Source organism: Echeneis naucrates, chromosome 17, assembly GCF_900963305.1.
Source record: "Echeneis naucrates chromosome 17, fEcheNa1.1, whole genome shotgun sequence".
Classification (NCBI taxonomy): Eukaryota; Metazoa; Chordata; class Actinopteri; order Carangiformes; family Echeneidae; genus Echeneis; species Echeneis naucrates.
This window is the reverse complement of record NC_042527.1, coordinates 11,497,309-11,512,757: the sequence shown is the minus strand read 5'-3', so window position 1 is coordinate 11,512,757 and position 15,449 is coordinate 11,497,309. Positions and strand designations below refer to the sequence as shown.

The window sequence follows — 15,449 nt, the reverse complement described above, 5'->3', positions numbered from 1 at the left end:
CTTCTTTTATTTCCGGTAAGCACATTTAATGACTTCTGTGTATGATAATGAGCTGTACAAATAAATAAACTTTGCCTTGAGCCAGCTCGGCTGGGCAGCAGAGGATGCTTAGATCATGTTTTTGAGACGCATATCTTAACTGCAATGACCTTTAAGATGTTGGAAGAAGGAATTGTTTTCATCTGTTAGCAATGATGGCACAAAGCAGTGGAACTGAAACTTAATTAACACAAATGCATACTTGCTCCAGAAATTAAATAGCTTTGTTTGCATTCGTTGCTTCGTTTGAATAACATATTTCAAAAGGTTTTACTACATAGAATATGATTATGCAGTCATGTATGTGTATATATAAAGAAGTAGTTACTAATCAATATTCATTCTTTACTTTATCATATACCTGTTGTTTTTTTCCCTTCAGTTTGTATATTTCATATGTTTGCAGGATTCATGAAGCCAGCAAGATGTTTACTTAATGGTATACTTTTTTTTTTAACATCACTCATGAATAATTTGGCCTGAAAGCTAAAATTTGTGTACTGGCATCCGTGGCAGTCTGGTTTTTATTTTTTGTTTCTTTTTCTTTTTTTCCCCCCAGCCTGTTATCAACATTTACAATGATTAGGCAGCCATTTGGGTCAGCTATTAATAGTCATTTATCACATTTATCACAACTTGTCCACAGCTTCTCATATATTATATTATACTCAAACATGCAGCTCTTGATTCAGATACATCTGTGTCTCAGATTGCTTGCACAACCAAGATGCAATTGGAAATGAACTTTTATATCTAGGTAACTCTGATCTATTTTTTTTACTTTTAGTGTTGATGAGTATTGTTTGAAATTGTATAGACTGCACAACTTGCACCAAGGCTATGTGCACTCCAGCCATAAGAAGCAGGTTTTATGTGAGCCAACTCAATTAAGAAAGCATCTGTTAAAACTAGAGTGGCATTAAGGGAATCTCACATTTTATTTTGGAAGCAATAGTTGAATGGCCTAAATAGGTTGTAAGCTATTCAGTCCTCTTGGCTCTGTAGTGGAAAGCTGACTAATGATAGTATCAACAGTCTCCTGTCTGAGTCCCGTCCATTGTGGGGTATTAGCTGTAACTAAATAAGACATTAGGCTGTGTGTGTTTGTGTGAGGGAGATGCGACTCCTCTCTCCCACTGAGGACATTAGTGGTGCTTTAGTAGTCAGTCATTAATCCAAGGGTTGAGTCATCCTTGCCTGCAGAGGCAGTAAATTCCTGCTCCCCTCAACACCAGCCTCTATGGCACTCGCAGCAACCAGAAATCACATGATGATGCTGCTGTTAGGAAAAGCAAGTTGTTTATCCCTATTTGGGAAATGCAAGTTGTTTGTTGGAGTCTTACTTTACAAAAATTGTAAACCAATAAAATTGCATGTGGCCACGGCTCAATGTTTTGAATCAGAAGGGCTAGCAACCCTTGGAACACTGAAAAGGGCTTTGGTTCCAAACAGTGAGTAAGAATATTTTCCTGCTTTAAAAAAAAATGATCGGCATTATTAGTTTTCTTATCTGAATGTTTGGATTTCAGATTGTTAAGACGTTTTTTTTTTATGCGTTTTATTAATCATAAGATTAATAAGTTAATTCAGTTTGAGGTGTGTTTGTTTTTTCAGATCTCTTGAATTCGTCTGCTTCATGCAGCAATTTTTTCAATGTACAGCAAAGTCACATCCTTATTGGCCATACGCATGTCAACAAGGGACTACACCCCCCTCGCCCCCCCCAAACACACACACACTTTTCAGGGGCACCTGTTCAACACTTGCTCTTACTATCCTCACATGCATACACGCACACACACACACACACACACACACACACACACTCAGACAACCCAGTTATTCCCAGTTCACTCTCCTACCCATTTGCAGATGCCAAACAGTGATGTCACATGCTGGGTGTTCCCATAAATTCCACTTTAACACCGTGATACACAGTCATGCATTCACAGGCACCTGGGAAATGTTGTATGAATAAATACATTTAACAAACACCTACAGAGCGTGTCTGTGTGTGCAGGCACATATGTTTTTATGCTTTCGAGTAAAATACCTTAACACAGATGAGCACACACGCAGTTTGATTTATGGCTTTCAGCATCTGGTTGTAAAATATGTGCGACCCAGCAATCCTCCTAAGATGCTCCTGTTGCTCTGCGGCGCAGTGAGGAGAGGTTAGATGGAAATGGGAAATGTGTAAGCTAGACAATTGTTTAGAAAAAAAAAACTACATGAAAAAAAAATATTTTGAAGTGCACTAAGAGAAAAAGTGCTTTGTTAAAAAACAAACAAGATTTTGCTACACTGCGTATCATCATTTATTCATTAAATCTCATGTCAATTAAAATGTACATCCTGCAGATGTTTTATTTTATATGTAGTTATTGCTACATTCTCTACACTTGCTCACAACAGATCCCAGTAAGTAAAATATGATGCCTTTCTCATGTCAAATTTGAGCTTTATTTAGCGTTTGTGCTATACAGCTTTAGTTTTTCAGGCTTGAATATAGAAAATCTTAAAAATAATTGAAATATACCCAATATTTTCAAGAAATGCTTTTTCAGTAATGTAACTGTGTTTCATATGTTGGATATTGTTATTGTATATAATTTTTCTGATAGTGTTTACCAGCCTGATAACCTTTGTTAATGACTCTGGTGAACCAAAAAAGAAACCAATACTTACCATATGAGGTTGATAAATTCTTCTGTAGCTTAATGACGTGAACGTACACGTGTGAAAATAAAAATAGCGTAGAGAAAGAACAAATGCACAAAATGGTTCTGATGAATCCGCACTATGTCATGTTAAATAATGAATCAACGTCATTGTTGAGATTTGAGCAGCACTTTGAACAGTGACCCCCATGTCTGCTTTTAATTTTTTGTCAACATTAGTTTATTGTTGTGTGGTAATAAGTTGCAGGCTTTTTGAATCTATTCGATTTTACAACTTTAAAAACATAAATTGTTATAGCATTCTTTGAAAAAGGGTTCGTGGTAATAGGATATATATGTGATTTGTATTTAATGGGCTACGACATGTAAAAGCACCACTATGGTCCTTTTAGTAACAATGCACCCTGGAGTTTTTATTATGTAATGATTGAAAGGGCAGAGGAAGAGGAGGATAGGAAGCCAGGGAGAGGATGAAGGGGTGAGGGTGGATTTGTTTATTGAAGCCTGAAGGATGAAATGGTTTTCTTTGGCTCTCGCTTCGTAAATGTCACATGTTCAAACTCAACCGTGTGTCCGTGTGTGAGTAGAATGAGTGAATGCTTGGGTGGGTGCATGTGTGTCTGCATTCATGTGGCCCTCCAGTAAATATAAACCTGTCTCATGGCACCAGATCTGTGGGGCAACAGTTATGGTAGCTGACAGAGGACAATAGACAGATGTCACCCTTCTAACTTTTATGTAAGCCTACAGCTGTATCTGCTTTCCATCAAATGTTCCTGTCCTGTGTGCAAAGGGGAGGAAAAATAAAGGGTTCAGTAAATGAGAAGCAAACATGAAACATAAAAACAGCAGGTGATGAAAAGAATCAAAGCAGAAAGCAGCCCGGGTTAAGTGGTTTGTCATGGCAGCGATGCAGTGGCACTCAACAAATATATATTCTGATGAAATATTCTCATGCATCTTTTCAGTCATCACTGTTTTATATGTCATATAACTGCATTCAATTTAGTTTTTTCGTAAATACCAGATAAATCTGGAAAAAGGATGGTTAATTTCCTTCTGTTTTTTTTTTTTTGTTTTTTTGCAGACATCCCAGGATGCACATCAAAACAGGCTTAGTGGACGCTCATCTTTATTGTCTTAAAAAAGCAGTGGTGGACTTTCTAACAGAAAACAAGTGAGTACTTTACTTATTTCAGTTAATTAATGAATGAACATTTACATACACAATTAACCAGTCCACTTTAAATTTTAGCCCTTTTTTTTCTTTTTGTGATAATTTGACAAATAACCAGCTCATATCTAATGTGAGCAGTATTAACTCAATTTCAAGTGCACACGCCCACATAGTCATGTTAACTTGAACTCACATTCCCTGCTTAATCTGTAGTAAGTGTTAAACATGGTGCTAAGGCTTTGAAAGGTCCTGTTAGCAGGGTACTCTAGCAAGGTGTTAATTTGTTTTACTATGTGCCACTGAAGCAGGCTGTAAGGCCTTTAGCCTCTGAAGCAAAGCAATGTCACAGGGAGCCTTCAGTAGCTGCCCAGACCCCATATTCCTAAAAAAAGCTGGAAGCACCAAAGATTTAACACATGCTGATATCACATGGATATCACATTCATATTAATAATGACATATTGGTAAGACGGGTCAGTGTAATGAGACATCATTCTGAGTCACAATTCAGGGCACAAAGGTTCATCGTCTTTTTTCACTGTTTTCAGTTATTGGTTTTGTATTGACATCTGTGAAAAACGGAATAGTTAACCTGTTTTACAAGCAGAGCCAAGTAGAAAATGTTAGGATATCAAAGCTCTCATAGCCATAAAGATCAATCTTGTGAGAAACACCTTAATATTTTCAAAATCAGATTTCACATTTGCATAAAAACAGCTGTTCAGTTGCATTACACAACACAAACCAGTATTTTGAAGCATCATAATTGTGAGAAAGAAAATAATCTGAAAGAAATCCGAGCTTTTGCTGACATCACAGGACATCAGTCATATCCATTCAACCCCTGACCAGAGAGACACACTGAAAGCTAGTTTTTAAGCGAAAGAAAGAAAACACTCATTAAGTTGACAGTTAAAACATTTTAAAATCTCTGCTTTTCTCACCATAATTACTGCCTTTCCTTTTCTCTATTTTGGCAAACTGTGTACACTTGAATTGCAGATGTAGTTGGGCAAATGAAAAGACCAATAGAAATATCAAGTGTGTGTGATAACATCAGGACTGAATCCAGATGCACTCCAGACAAAGTTGCAAGCTTCGGAACAGCTCAGTGCTAAAATTGTCCAAACGGGGAAGGGGGGGTGGGTGAGTCCTTGCAGCTGAAATATTTTAGAAAGGGTCCCATTGAGATGCGGATTAAATGTATCTTCATCATGTTATCTTGCATGTAAATAAAACTCAGGTCAACATCACAAACACAGATCCCTTGACTCTACTCCATCTCTCCAGGTCTTCTTTTTGGTTGAAGCCAGGGGTAGACTTGAATCGCCATAGAGATGTAGATATAAATCTTCATTACATCACCAGTGCACCTTCTTTTTTCTAGCATATATCATCTCCTTGTTAGATGACTAATTTCTTTCTTCAACTCTTTTCTTGGATTTCCTTTCACAGCCCCTTTCTGTCTCTCATCCTTTCTCCTCCACCCTCTCTCTGTCTCATGCTCAAGGAGACAAAATGGACAGAGTAACTGTTGTTTTTCTGCTGTCATTCAGATGGAAATTCTAATCTCCCCTTAAAAGAAAGTAAGAGAGGACAAGCGGAGTGAGTGTGGGTGGTGTAGAAGAGCACTGAGCACAGCACAGCGCAAAAACATGGAAAGAAGAATTATATATGGGGAAATTACCTCCAAGTTTACATAGACTTCAAAGCATGGTTTAGCCTCTGCTTTTGTCTAATATTCATTGTAACTTCCTATTTTCAGCAATAATATGCTGTTGCCTGGTTGAGCTGTCAACACATCTTTAGCCTTAATCAAATTCATGACCAAATTATCAATACAGCCCTTCCATGTGGATGCAGCACTCGTGTGATTCAAGAGTCACTCAACTTTTTGTAAGTGAATCTTGAATTGCAGAGATGAGAAAAATAAAATGGATAAATCTTAATCCTTCTTTGCAGCCTTGTTGGTTTCCTCATGGAAAAAATAAAAAATGCACTTTTGATGGTAGTCAGGCACTCGCCAAGGGCATTACCAGTTAAGGAGAGGCTGAATGCAGCAACTGTTTGGATTCAAATCAGCGCGAGGTTGCAATATATGCATAAATCATCTGTGTTTCAGATGGACAACACCCAATGACTGCTGAGAGGAGCTCACTTTGAGTTTATTTTTTTAAGAATTTATTTTCTTGCTCAATCATTTGGTATTTTATTCACACTTTCTCCACCTGGTGATGATTAGCTGGAGGACATTGCCCATAGAAAGCATATTAAACTCTTTCAACTCTCTGTGAGTGCTTCACTTAGGACGCTGAACATATGTGGCATGTCTTAGGTTATCTCACATTGTTACGTTTCCTTTTATTGCAGGTCCATCTCGTCAATCCGGGGTGAGTTGGTACCATATTTGGTGCGGAAGCAGTTTTCCAAAACAACCAACAGCCAGAAAAACAAGGATGATGTAGATGATCAGAACCAGAAAAAGAATGACGGCTCTATGAACCACGGTCAGTTTTTGCGTGGTCAAATCGCTCCTTCACACGCTGACATCAGAAGCAAAGTGGCACTGTTGGCATATTTAAAAAGGCGGTAGATTTGATTCAAATGCCAGCAACATGGAGAACATCATCTATGTTTCACTTTTGGCTAGAAGTAAACACAGAATCGACATAAAAGGACCACTCTGCCCACGCCAAGGTCACCCAAAACACCATCTTTGCGTCATGATTTTTAATGCTGTGCCTACATCTCCTGTCTCTCTTTACTTCCCAGAGCTCCTCATCACATCACGCGATGAGCCTCTTCTCCAGCTGGCTCAGGAGCGCTCCTGTTGGAACGACCATCATGGCGACATGAGCGAGGCTTACCATGGAGGAAAGATGCGCTGCTATGTTCACATTATGGACCAGGGTTTGTGCTACCGTGTCAACACTCTAGCTGCTTACATTGAGGCTAACCGAATGGTGAGTCAGACATTAGCTTGCTCCATCAAGGTCTTTGCTAAATAATCATTTTCATGTGTATAGTCTGTCCATAATATGCATATATCTGGAGATCATCCAAGTACCTGCACTTATTTTATATGCTGTGACTTCAGTGAGTCATCTCTCCCGCAGCCTAAATCATTTTTGACCAAGCTGCTGAGAATTCTGCTCTGAACATTAAATTTCATACTTATTGAAAAACTTGTTTTCTACCTTTTTTTGCATGAGATCCATTGCCAAAAGGATTTTATCAATCTTTCAGCCTTCACTTATTTAATCTCATGTCCCCCACCTGTTCATCTTCCCCCTGCTAGGCGCCAAAGCTGTTTGAGGAGCCAGCAGTCCACCCATCTGCTGCCATTTCTGAGAGATGCCAAGTAAGAATAATGCACTTGAAATATCACTGGCTGGTGTATTTATCTTTTCAGTTCCCCTGCTTTGATCTCTTTCCTCTGGATTACATGTATATGTAGTAATTATTCTACAAGCCTGTATGCATATCTCTGTCTGAGTCATGCTTCTGTTTGTGAGTATGTGTGCTTGTTCTGCCCTCAGATGGGATCAGATAGTATCATTGGAGCTCAGTGTCAGGTAGCAGATAAAACATCCATAAAAAGGTCCACGATCGGAAACTCCACCATTGTGAAAGAGAAAGTCAAAGTCACCAACACGATCATCATGCATGGGGTTACCATCGAAGAAGGGTGAGAGCACAGACATATACACTACAAACACACACATAGCATAGCACATAGCATGTTTGCGCCTATGTGTGTCTCTGGCAGATGCTTGTGCGTGTGGATGTCTGTTGATAGGTGTAACAGGTTTTGTGTCCTGAGCTCTGTGGGGTCAAACAGCGATAGCTGTGTTGACCCCACAACTATTGAGTTGCACAGCTATTGATGTGCAACCAGCCAGAGACAAGTTCCAAACAAACACAGAGCTTGTGAAGTGAAACGCACAGCATCCCTATATTGTATTTGGCTGCCAATTTACTTGAGTATACCCAGGATCCCAATAGATATGGAATAAATGTGGGTTTGAAGGGTCTGTTTTCCAGACATGGAAAGGATGGACTATTTAACATTCAAATTCTTTATTTCTTATACATTTTATAAGGTTTGAAAAATCATGTTGACAGTGTCACATGCATTCTTAATCAGGTGATTCCAACTCTTATTCAAGATGTGCAATATTTGCAGAGACACATTCAAACCTAAGAAGGGATCCAGAACCCTTCGTACATATTTACCCAAAATTCAGTCTGACATATTTGGTGCCTTTGGAAACTTTAAACTGTACAAGAAAAATAAAGTCCTGTGTACTCATGAGTTTGTAATGACAGACTCACAAGCAGGGCAGCAAGGTTTAAGGGTTCGCCAGGCATTATGCGGTCACTTGTTCACAAATGAAGCAATTTCCTTGCCTTTTTTCCATTTAATACTGCTGCTTGAGACCATTTACAACAGAAAACAGAAACTAGCAGCAAAGGATGTACTTAAAATTGTATGAATTTTCTTCTTTACTCCTTCAACCTCAACACTAGAAAATTTAGGTCATTGCTTTTTTTTTTTTTTTAGCTGAAACGTCACCTTAGCGAACCAGGTAGTATTAACAGTTCCAGCTTTAGAAGGAAACTCAGAAGGTCACTGCAGGGCATGGCGTATGCTGTAACTGGTCCATAATGATTTCACCTAGGAGAGTGTTAAAAAAAAGCCATTCTGATTCGGGATGCATCATGATTAGTAGCATTACTGGACATCTTACTGTAGCAAGTACTACAGCATTGCAACAAAAGAGGAGAAAGTGCCAGTAACTACTATAGAATTAACATGTAGATTGATCTGCTCAGTTTCTCAGCCAGAAACTCTGGCTCGACGGAAAGAGACTTTAATGCACTTATTCACAGGCTCTTCTTCTTTTATCTCAATTTCTTACTCCTCCCTCCCTTTTCTTTCCATCAAGGCCTCAACGCCATCATTCTCCTCTCTCGCACTCTCCCTCTTTCTGTCTCTCTCCATCTCTTCTTAAGCCTTTCAGGGACCCCAGCCAGCCAGCATGGGGACCCTCATCATGCCCATGTAGGTGCACGCACAAAGGCATGAAAGAACGAGAGAGACGGGAGAAGGGAAGAAAGAAGCAAGGGGAAAGCAAGCTAGCACGCGATAAAGAAATTGCAATTCTTTCTTTTCTTTCTTTGAGGACATAAGAAGGAAGGAGAAAGAAGGAAAGAAAGAGCCAGTATGAGGGGATTAGAAGACCCCAGCCATGTCGCAGAAACCCCTCGCATTTCTAGCTTCTTTGTTTGCAGCTGACCAGAGCTTGTTGACAAAGCGCTGCGTGTTTGGGAAGGGGGATAGTAAGGGTCAACTTTACAGGGGGGTTGGCACAGAACGTGGGGGTTGACGTGGGTTTGTGTGTCTGTGTGTGTGTGTGTGCGTCCACGTGCATGCATGTGTGCACGCTAGAGAGAAGGAGGATCTTTGGGGGGGTCATGGCAAGGAGGAGCCCTGGTGTTAGTAATTAGTGGTGTTTCAGCTCAGAAGCTTCTTTGGTGGTCTCTCTCTCTCTCTCTCTCTTTCTCTCTGTTTCTCTCACTTGCTCCCTCTTTCTCTTGCTGTTTCTCTCTCTCTCTCTCTCTCTCTCTCTCCTTTTCTCTTTCTAATGTTACAAAACTCTGAATCTTGTAATCTCCCATCACCATCTACCACCACCACCTCCTGGGTAGTCACTGACACACACACACAGCTTTCTACCTCTCCCTCAGGCTTAACCACCTGAATAGAATGGGCCAATACAAACCTGTCTTGTGTGTGTGGTGCGTAGAGGGCCAAGCGTGTGTGCGTCACTGCCTGGGCAAGATCAACATATGTTCTCTACCAGGTTCCCCAAGCCACTGAAACACACACACACAATCACACACATTCTCTAACCCTCACACACCTACGCATACACACCCTCCACGATTTGTCGACACAGGACACACAAGACTGTCTGTGTGTCCTCTCCAAGAATTTTATGGTGATGGTTTGGCTGAATGTGAGCATGCATGGTGGGTTGGCATTTCCAGCTCAGGTGGGACTGTAGTACGGGGGCCAACAGTGTTTTAACACACACACAACTGCACATAGCCGCACAGCTGAGCGTGCTGTTGTTGTTGATATACATATATAGGCTAATGGAATAACTGTTGACTGGATATGTTACGTCTTTGGAGCAGGTGGGTGGATGCTTGATGGTGAAACAGACTGAATGTCTCTACTGTGAGTTTGAAATCCTGCATGGCACTAACCGAGTGCAAGCAGTGAAAGCTAGCAGCCAACAGTGGAAGGCTGTGGTTGTACTGGGCAGCTCCCAGTAAGAATGTTCCCAGTTGTGTGTATGTGCCGCGTTTAAAGGAAGAAAACTAAGAGAGTGTGAACCATGTTTGAGTTTCCAGTATACTCTGAAGAGCAAACAGAAAACATATCAGCACTACAAGGCCTAACCCAGAAAAACCTTAAATTACTCAGCAGTTAATAGTCTATCACTTGGAAACACAAATTAGCATAATGTAGGCTATTAATCTAAACTAATCTAATCGAGTAATGAATTAATTTAATGTGTGTACATCCCTTAAAGGCAAATTGTTGAATGGTTTGGTGTGTTTTATTTGTTACAGCCACAAAGTTATGCAGTTATTTCTTTACTCATTTTGGTTGGTTGTGCATCATAAAATGTTAGAGTGGTAGTTTTCATCTGTTTTTGGCTTGTGATTCTTTCAAATGAAGTAATATTTTCTTATGACTTCTTATCACTCATTATGTGGACATACTGAAATGCTGATTAGTGTATATATATTTTTTCCAAAGCATTTCATTTGAATAATTTTCAGAACTAGTATTCACTAGAAGAAGACGAAAAAAACATTGAGAAAAGTCAACAAAAAAATATATACAAAAAATATCATAAGCACATAACATAAATATATAAGTATTTTCTCTCATATCATTTTGTGAGCACTCATATTAATCTTGAGACTCCACATGACATCCTAACACGTCGACAGACAAAATGAGAAGAATATGATTCATGATATGATCTGTGTGCTGTTTTTCAGGTGTAATATCCAAGGGAGCGTGATCTGCAGTAATGCTGTTATCGGCCGTGGTGCAGACCTCAAATACTGCCTGGTGGGAAACGGGCAGCGGATTGAACCAGAGGGTGAGACCAAAACATCCACATAAAATAAAATGAAAAATGTTCATTTACTTTAAGCTGTAAGGTTTTCAATTTCTTCCCATTCTATTTGTGCCAAGAAATATTTTAAGATTTTACACATTCATGAAGATAGCTATTTTAAATCAACAACTTAAATCAGCAAAATGTAATTTGAGTGATACTAAGTGGGGCTGCTGAACGAGACATCAGCTTAAATACACAGAAAAATATAACGGCTTACTATGTCACACTACCTTATTCCACAGCTTTGCAACTAAATGCCATCTATGACAATTTATGATGTTGAGGTTTGTTGTCCATCCTCAGGGCTTTTCTTTAGCCGAGTCAGATAAGGCGTTAATGAGTGTGTGTGGTATCCCTGAGTGCAAAGCAATGGAGCCAGCAGGGAAAGTTTCTTAATTCTGAAGTCTGTGTGATAGAGAGATTTGTCAGAGATTTTTTTATTTCCTTAATCCTCTTGTCCCCAAAGCTAGCTGTCTCCGTGTTTGTGTGTGTTTGCATGCATGCATGCGTGTGTGTCTGTGTGTGTGCGCGTGTGTGTCTGTGTGCCACATTGATGGAGAGGTTAGAGAGCACGGCCAGAAACAGGACCACCCGGAATTCAACAGCAGCAGCCTCCAGCCACGTCCAGTGTGCACACAGACACACACACACGCACACACACACTCATGCACATATAGAGAAAAAGAGTAAGCTCAACTACTAGACTGAGCAGCCTAATTGAGTGAACAACAGGGTGCTCTAAGTAACAACATTGTGAATTTGAGCTAAAGCTGCCTAAAAACATGTGAAACAGTTTCTTTCTGGAGCATCCAGCGAGTGATCCTGCAACAAAACATTTTCAAAGCCTGCACAGCACCGTCATGTTATTGAACGCTGTAAACCTGCTGCCATAGTTACAGAACTGTTTTATGTACACACCTAAATTCAAGAATAATTTCAGCCTGTTTCTCTGGCAGAGTGTAAATCTCTCCATCTCTTGATGTGTCCCTTGTGTTGTTTGTCTTTGATAAACATGTCAGACACACATACATAGTTGTTTTATAGCATTTTTTCCCTTCTTTGACTATTACCTTACATACGGCAGTTTATTATTTTTATTCTTATATTGGGAAAACCTTATCGGCAGACCATATTCCTTTTATTGTCCCAGATGGGAACTTGAATGGTCAGAACATACAGACATAAAAGGAAGATATAATGCTATAAATACACAATGCACTAAAAAAACACTTAGCGCCATAAAAACAGAAAAACAAGGAGCATTAGACACTAAAACACAACACCCTTTAAAGTAATATATATGAAAACGAACCCGAAACACAAGACCGCTTTCATTTTTAACTTACACCAAAATCAACTTTCGAAGCATGTCTCTGCTGAATATAAGCACACAATGTAATCCATTATTTGTCATCTCTCATAAACAATGCCAATCATACAGAGGTTCTGTGAGGTGAATATAGACCATTAGCTTTGTTTTCAAAAGGGAGTCTGCTGCAGTCTGTCTGTTTGGGGTTTGTTTTTTTAGATGTTATCATATTATTCTCTGTCGCAGACTGTAATAAATATAAACCTGCTCTGTCTTTTTCTTTACATTGTACTCTAAAGAAAAAGCACAGCATTTCTGTCACCACCAATCTCACTGGCTGACCACAGGCTGCTAAAGATATTACACACCCACTCCACTGCTGAAGCTGTTAGCAGCTAAGGACCACCCTGAGAGTTAGTTTCACACTCACACAGACACACACAGCCAAAGTACACACATGCAAGTCTATCAGGTGTTAATGTTAAGACGACACCTACCTATGTGTCAGCTGTGCATCCTGGTTACATGTTACATCATCAACCTGCCATTTTCACTATGTTAACCCTAACCCTGGTTATATTTGTTTATGTAAATTCATATTGTTTTCATTTACATAAAGACTTTATTAGTCAGCAACGAATCAAAAGGCCTGAATTGAGTGACTTTTCCACCCTTTCTCTTCAAACACTCCCTCTCCTGCTGCCCCATGGTCCATTTGTCCTCCCCTCCACACACACAGCGGAGTATATTCTCGAACTCAGCAACAGATTCCTTCACACTAAAACCTGTCTGTATGGAGGGAACATTACTCTCCACCGTTTGCTTTGGATCAGCACTGATGCACAGGGAGGGAGGGATGTGGGGAGGAACAGCGTCTTGTCTCCTCATGCTGAACTGGGTTAAGGTTGAGGAAGATAGTGAAAAACTGCCAGCAGACTTCGTTTCAAGCATCATCTATTGCTTTTAGTGAGGTTCAGATGGGGGTCAGCGTGACCTTAGTCTCGCCACACTGAAGATTCTGGGAGGGATCTCAAATAAATGAATGAACCATACAGGAGATATGGATGTTGTAGTCCATTAATAACAAACTGCACACATGCAAATACTTTTTTTTTTTTTTTTTTTCCCCCAGCTGCGAACCAACCTCTGTTTTCCAATGATCTAAGCATGGCATCAAAATGGAATCATCTAGGCATTATTTATTGCCAGAAATGCCAGATAATTATTTTTCTTTTGGGTTTATATTCTCATCGCTGAAGTCTGCGGTGATGTTTGGTTGCTGGTTCTCTTCTGCCTACCATGATACACCAAGTCAAAAATATACTGTAGACGGAGAGGGTTTTTTTTTTTTGTTTTGTTTTGTTTTGTTTTGTTTTTTATGTAATCATTTTCTCATTGCCTACATCTGTTTTTGAGATCTTTTAGTTTTCCTCTTCACAGCATCTGTGGGCTCATTGCTTAGTTTATTTGCACAATTAAAATGGTATCTTCAGAATAAGTTGCAAAAGCAGCTCTCTTCAGAAACCAGTTGCATTGTTATTTGGGTAAGCTCAGACTTTGAGTTTTTTTGAGTTTTTTTGTTTCCTGTGTTACCTGAGTCAACCATGCAGCCAGTGACCAGCAGATTGTATTTATTTATTTTACTTTATTTACACAATGTAAATGTTTTTCCGCCATTTATGTATTTATAGAGCCACGTCCAAGACACAATTCCTGTTGTCAAGGACAGTTAAGTTTTCCGATCTGATTCTGATAACGAGCAAGTTCAAGACCGCACCCGTCATCTCAGGCGTGGCTTTAAGATGTTTTTAGTTAGTCCTGTCTACTGATTTTGAACAGTATGTATTATTCCAAACAGGAACAGGGTGTGTAACAAAGCCTATGAGCCATGTATAGCAAAAGGAAATGGTTAAAAAATGACTTGCTGAACCAAGGTAAAGTTTGATAAACTTTTGTCCTCAATGTGCTGATGCAGCGTTTTCTGACAGTCATTTGATGACTATGCTCTTTTTTTCTTAGAGAACCGTTCAATCTTTCTGTCAGTTCAGACAACAAAGATTATCAGTGTTGACTTTTCATCTAACAGTGATTTCAGCCTTTGGTAGACTCTTTCCTTCCTAATCAGTTTTTACATTTCTGTCTTCTCTTCAGCTGAGAGGACCAACGAGGTCATCGTGGGGACGGACCAGCTGATGGAAATCTAGCTGCTGTGGGGAAGGAGTGGCAGAGAAATCCTGGAGGACTACTAATTAATTGGCTGACTGACCAATCAGAAGGCTAAATGCCGCTTCCGCGGCTCCACACACTCTCTTCCACCTTTACAATGTTTTGTACATTGTGTTCACAATAAAGACAGATCTCCTTAAATCCATTAATCCGTGTGTGGGGCGTGTTTTGTGTTATTGGTGCTTTACCACACTAGTTACTGTCAGATCATTGTCATTTCCTAATAGCAGGACCTGTTGCAGGGGCGGAGCACGGGCTTCTACTTGTTTGAATGAGCGTGGCTGTTTATACGTGCACACTGTACAGCTTAGAAGACCAAAGATGTAGAGAAGAAGCAGTGGGCGGGGTGACCACAATAGCGTGGGAGTTAAGTTTATTTGTACACAGAAATTGTGTAGGCCCTGGACCACCCAGCTTCACCCTGTATCAGTTAACACCGTCACCCCACCCTCACACACAAACACGGCAGAGGAAACTGACTTGCGTCTGAATCTCTGTTCTTTCTTTTTTTTTTTTTTTTTTTTTTTTTTTTTCCCCCTCATCTTTCCCTTTCTGATCTCTTTGCTGTCAAGATTTATTGCATTCTTTTGGCAGAGTATTTCTTAAATTACAGTTCTTTAGTCACGAAGGCAGAAGATCAGGACAGCGATCTCTGCGGGGGGGCTTTGTGTGTGTGTGTGTGTGTGTGTGTGTGTGTGTGTGTGTGTAATCTACAGTCCTTTTTCATATTGTGTTGTGGCTGTGTAGAAGGCATTTAGTCTGTCTCCTGTGGCCTGATAGTGTGTTTGTGTGTGTTTAGATTATTAGTG

General features: G+C 39.8%; 1 protein-coding gene across 1 annotated transcript in view; it reads left to right on the top strand.

The window, feature by feature from the left end:
- The window catches only part of eif2b3 (eukaryotic translation initiation factor 2B, subunit 3 gamma), a 28,991-nt gene extending 14,211 nt beyond the window's left edge, over window positions 1-14,780 (top strand). The window contains exons 6-12 of the mRNA XM_029524688.1: window positions 3,808-3,897; window positions 6,268-6,404; window positions 6,670-6,860; window positions 7,196-7,258; window positions 7,437-7,585; window positions 10,981-11,084; window positions 14,566-14,780. Coding sequence (XP_029380548.1) covers window positions 3,808-3,897; window positions 6,268-6,404; window positions 6,670-6,860; window positions 7,196-7,258; window positions 7,437-7,585; window positions 10,981-11,084; window positions 14,566-14,618 — 787 coding nt within the window. The 3' untranslated portion in view covers window positions 14,619-14,780. The remainder of the gene's footprint in view (window positions 1-3,807; window positions 3,898-6,267; window positions 6,405-6,669; window positions 6,861-7,195; window positions 7,259-7,436; window positions 7,586-10,980; window positions 11,085-14,565) is intronic.
- Window positions 14,781-15,449: the final 669 nt, after the last annotated feature.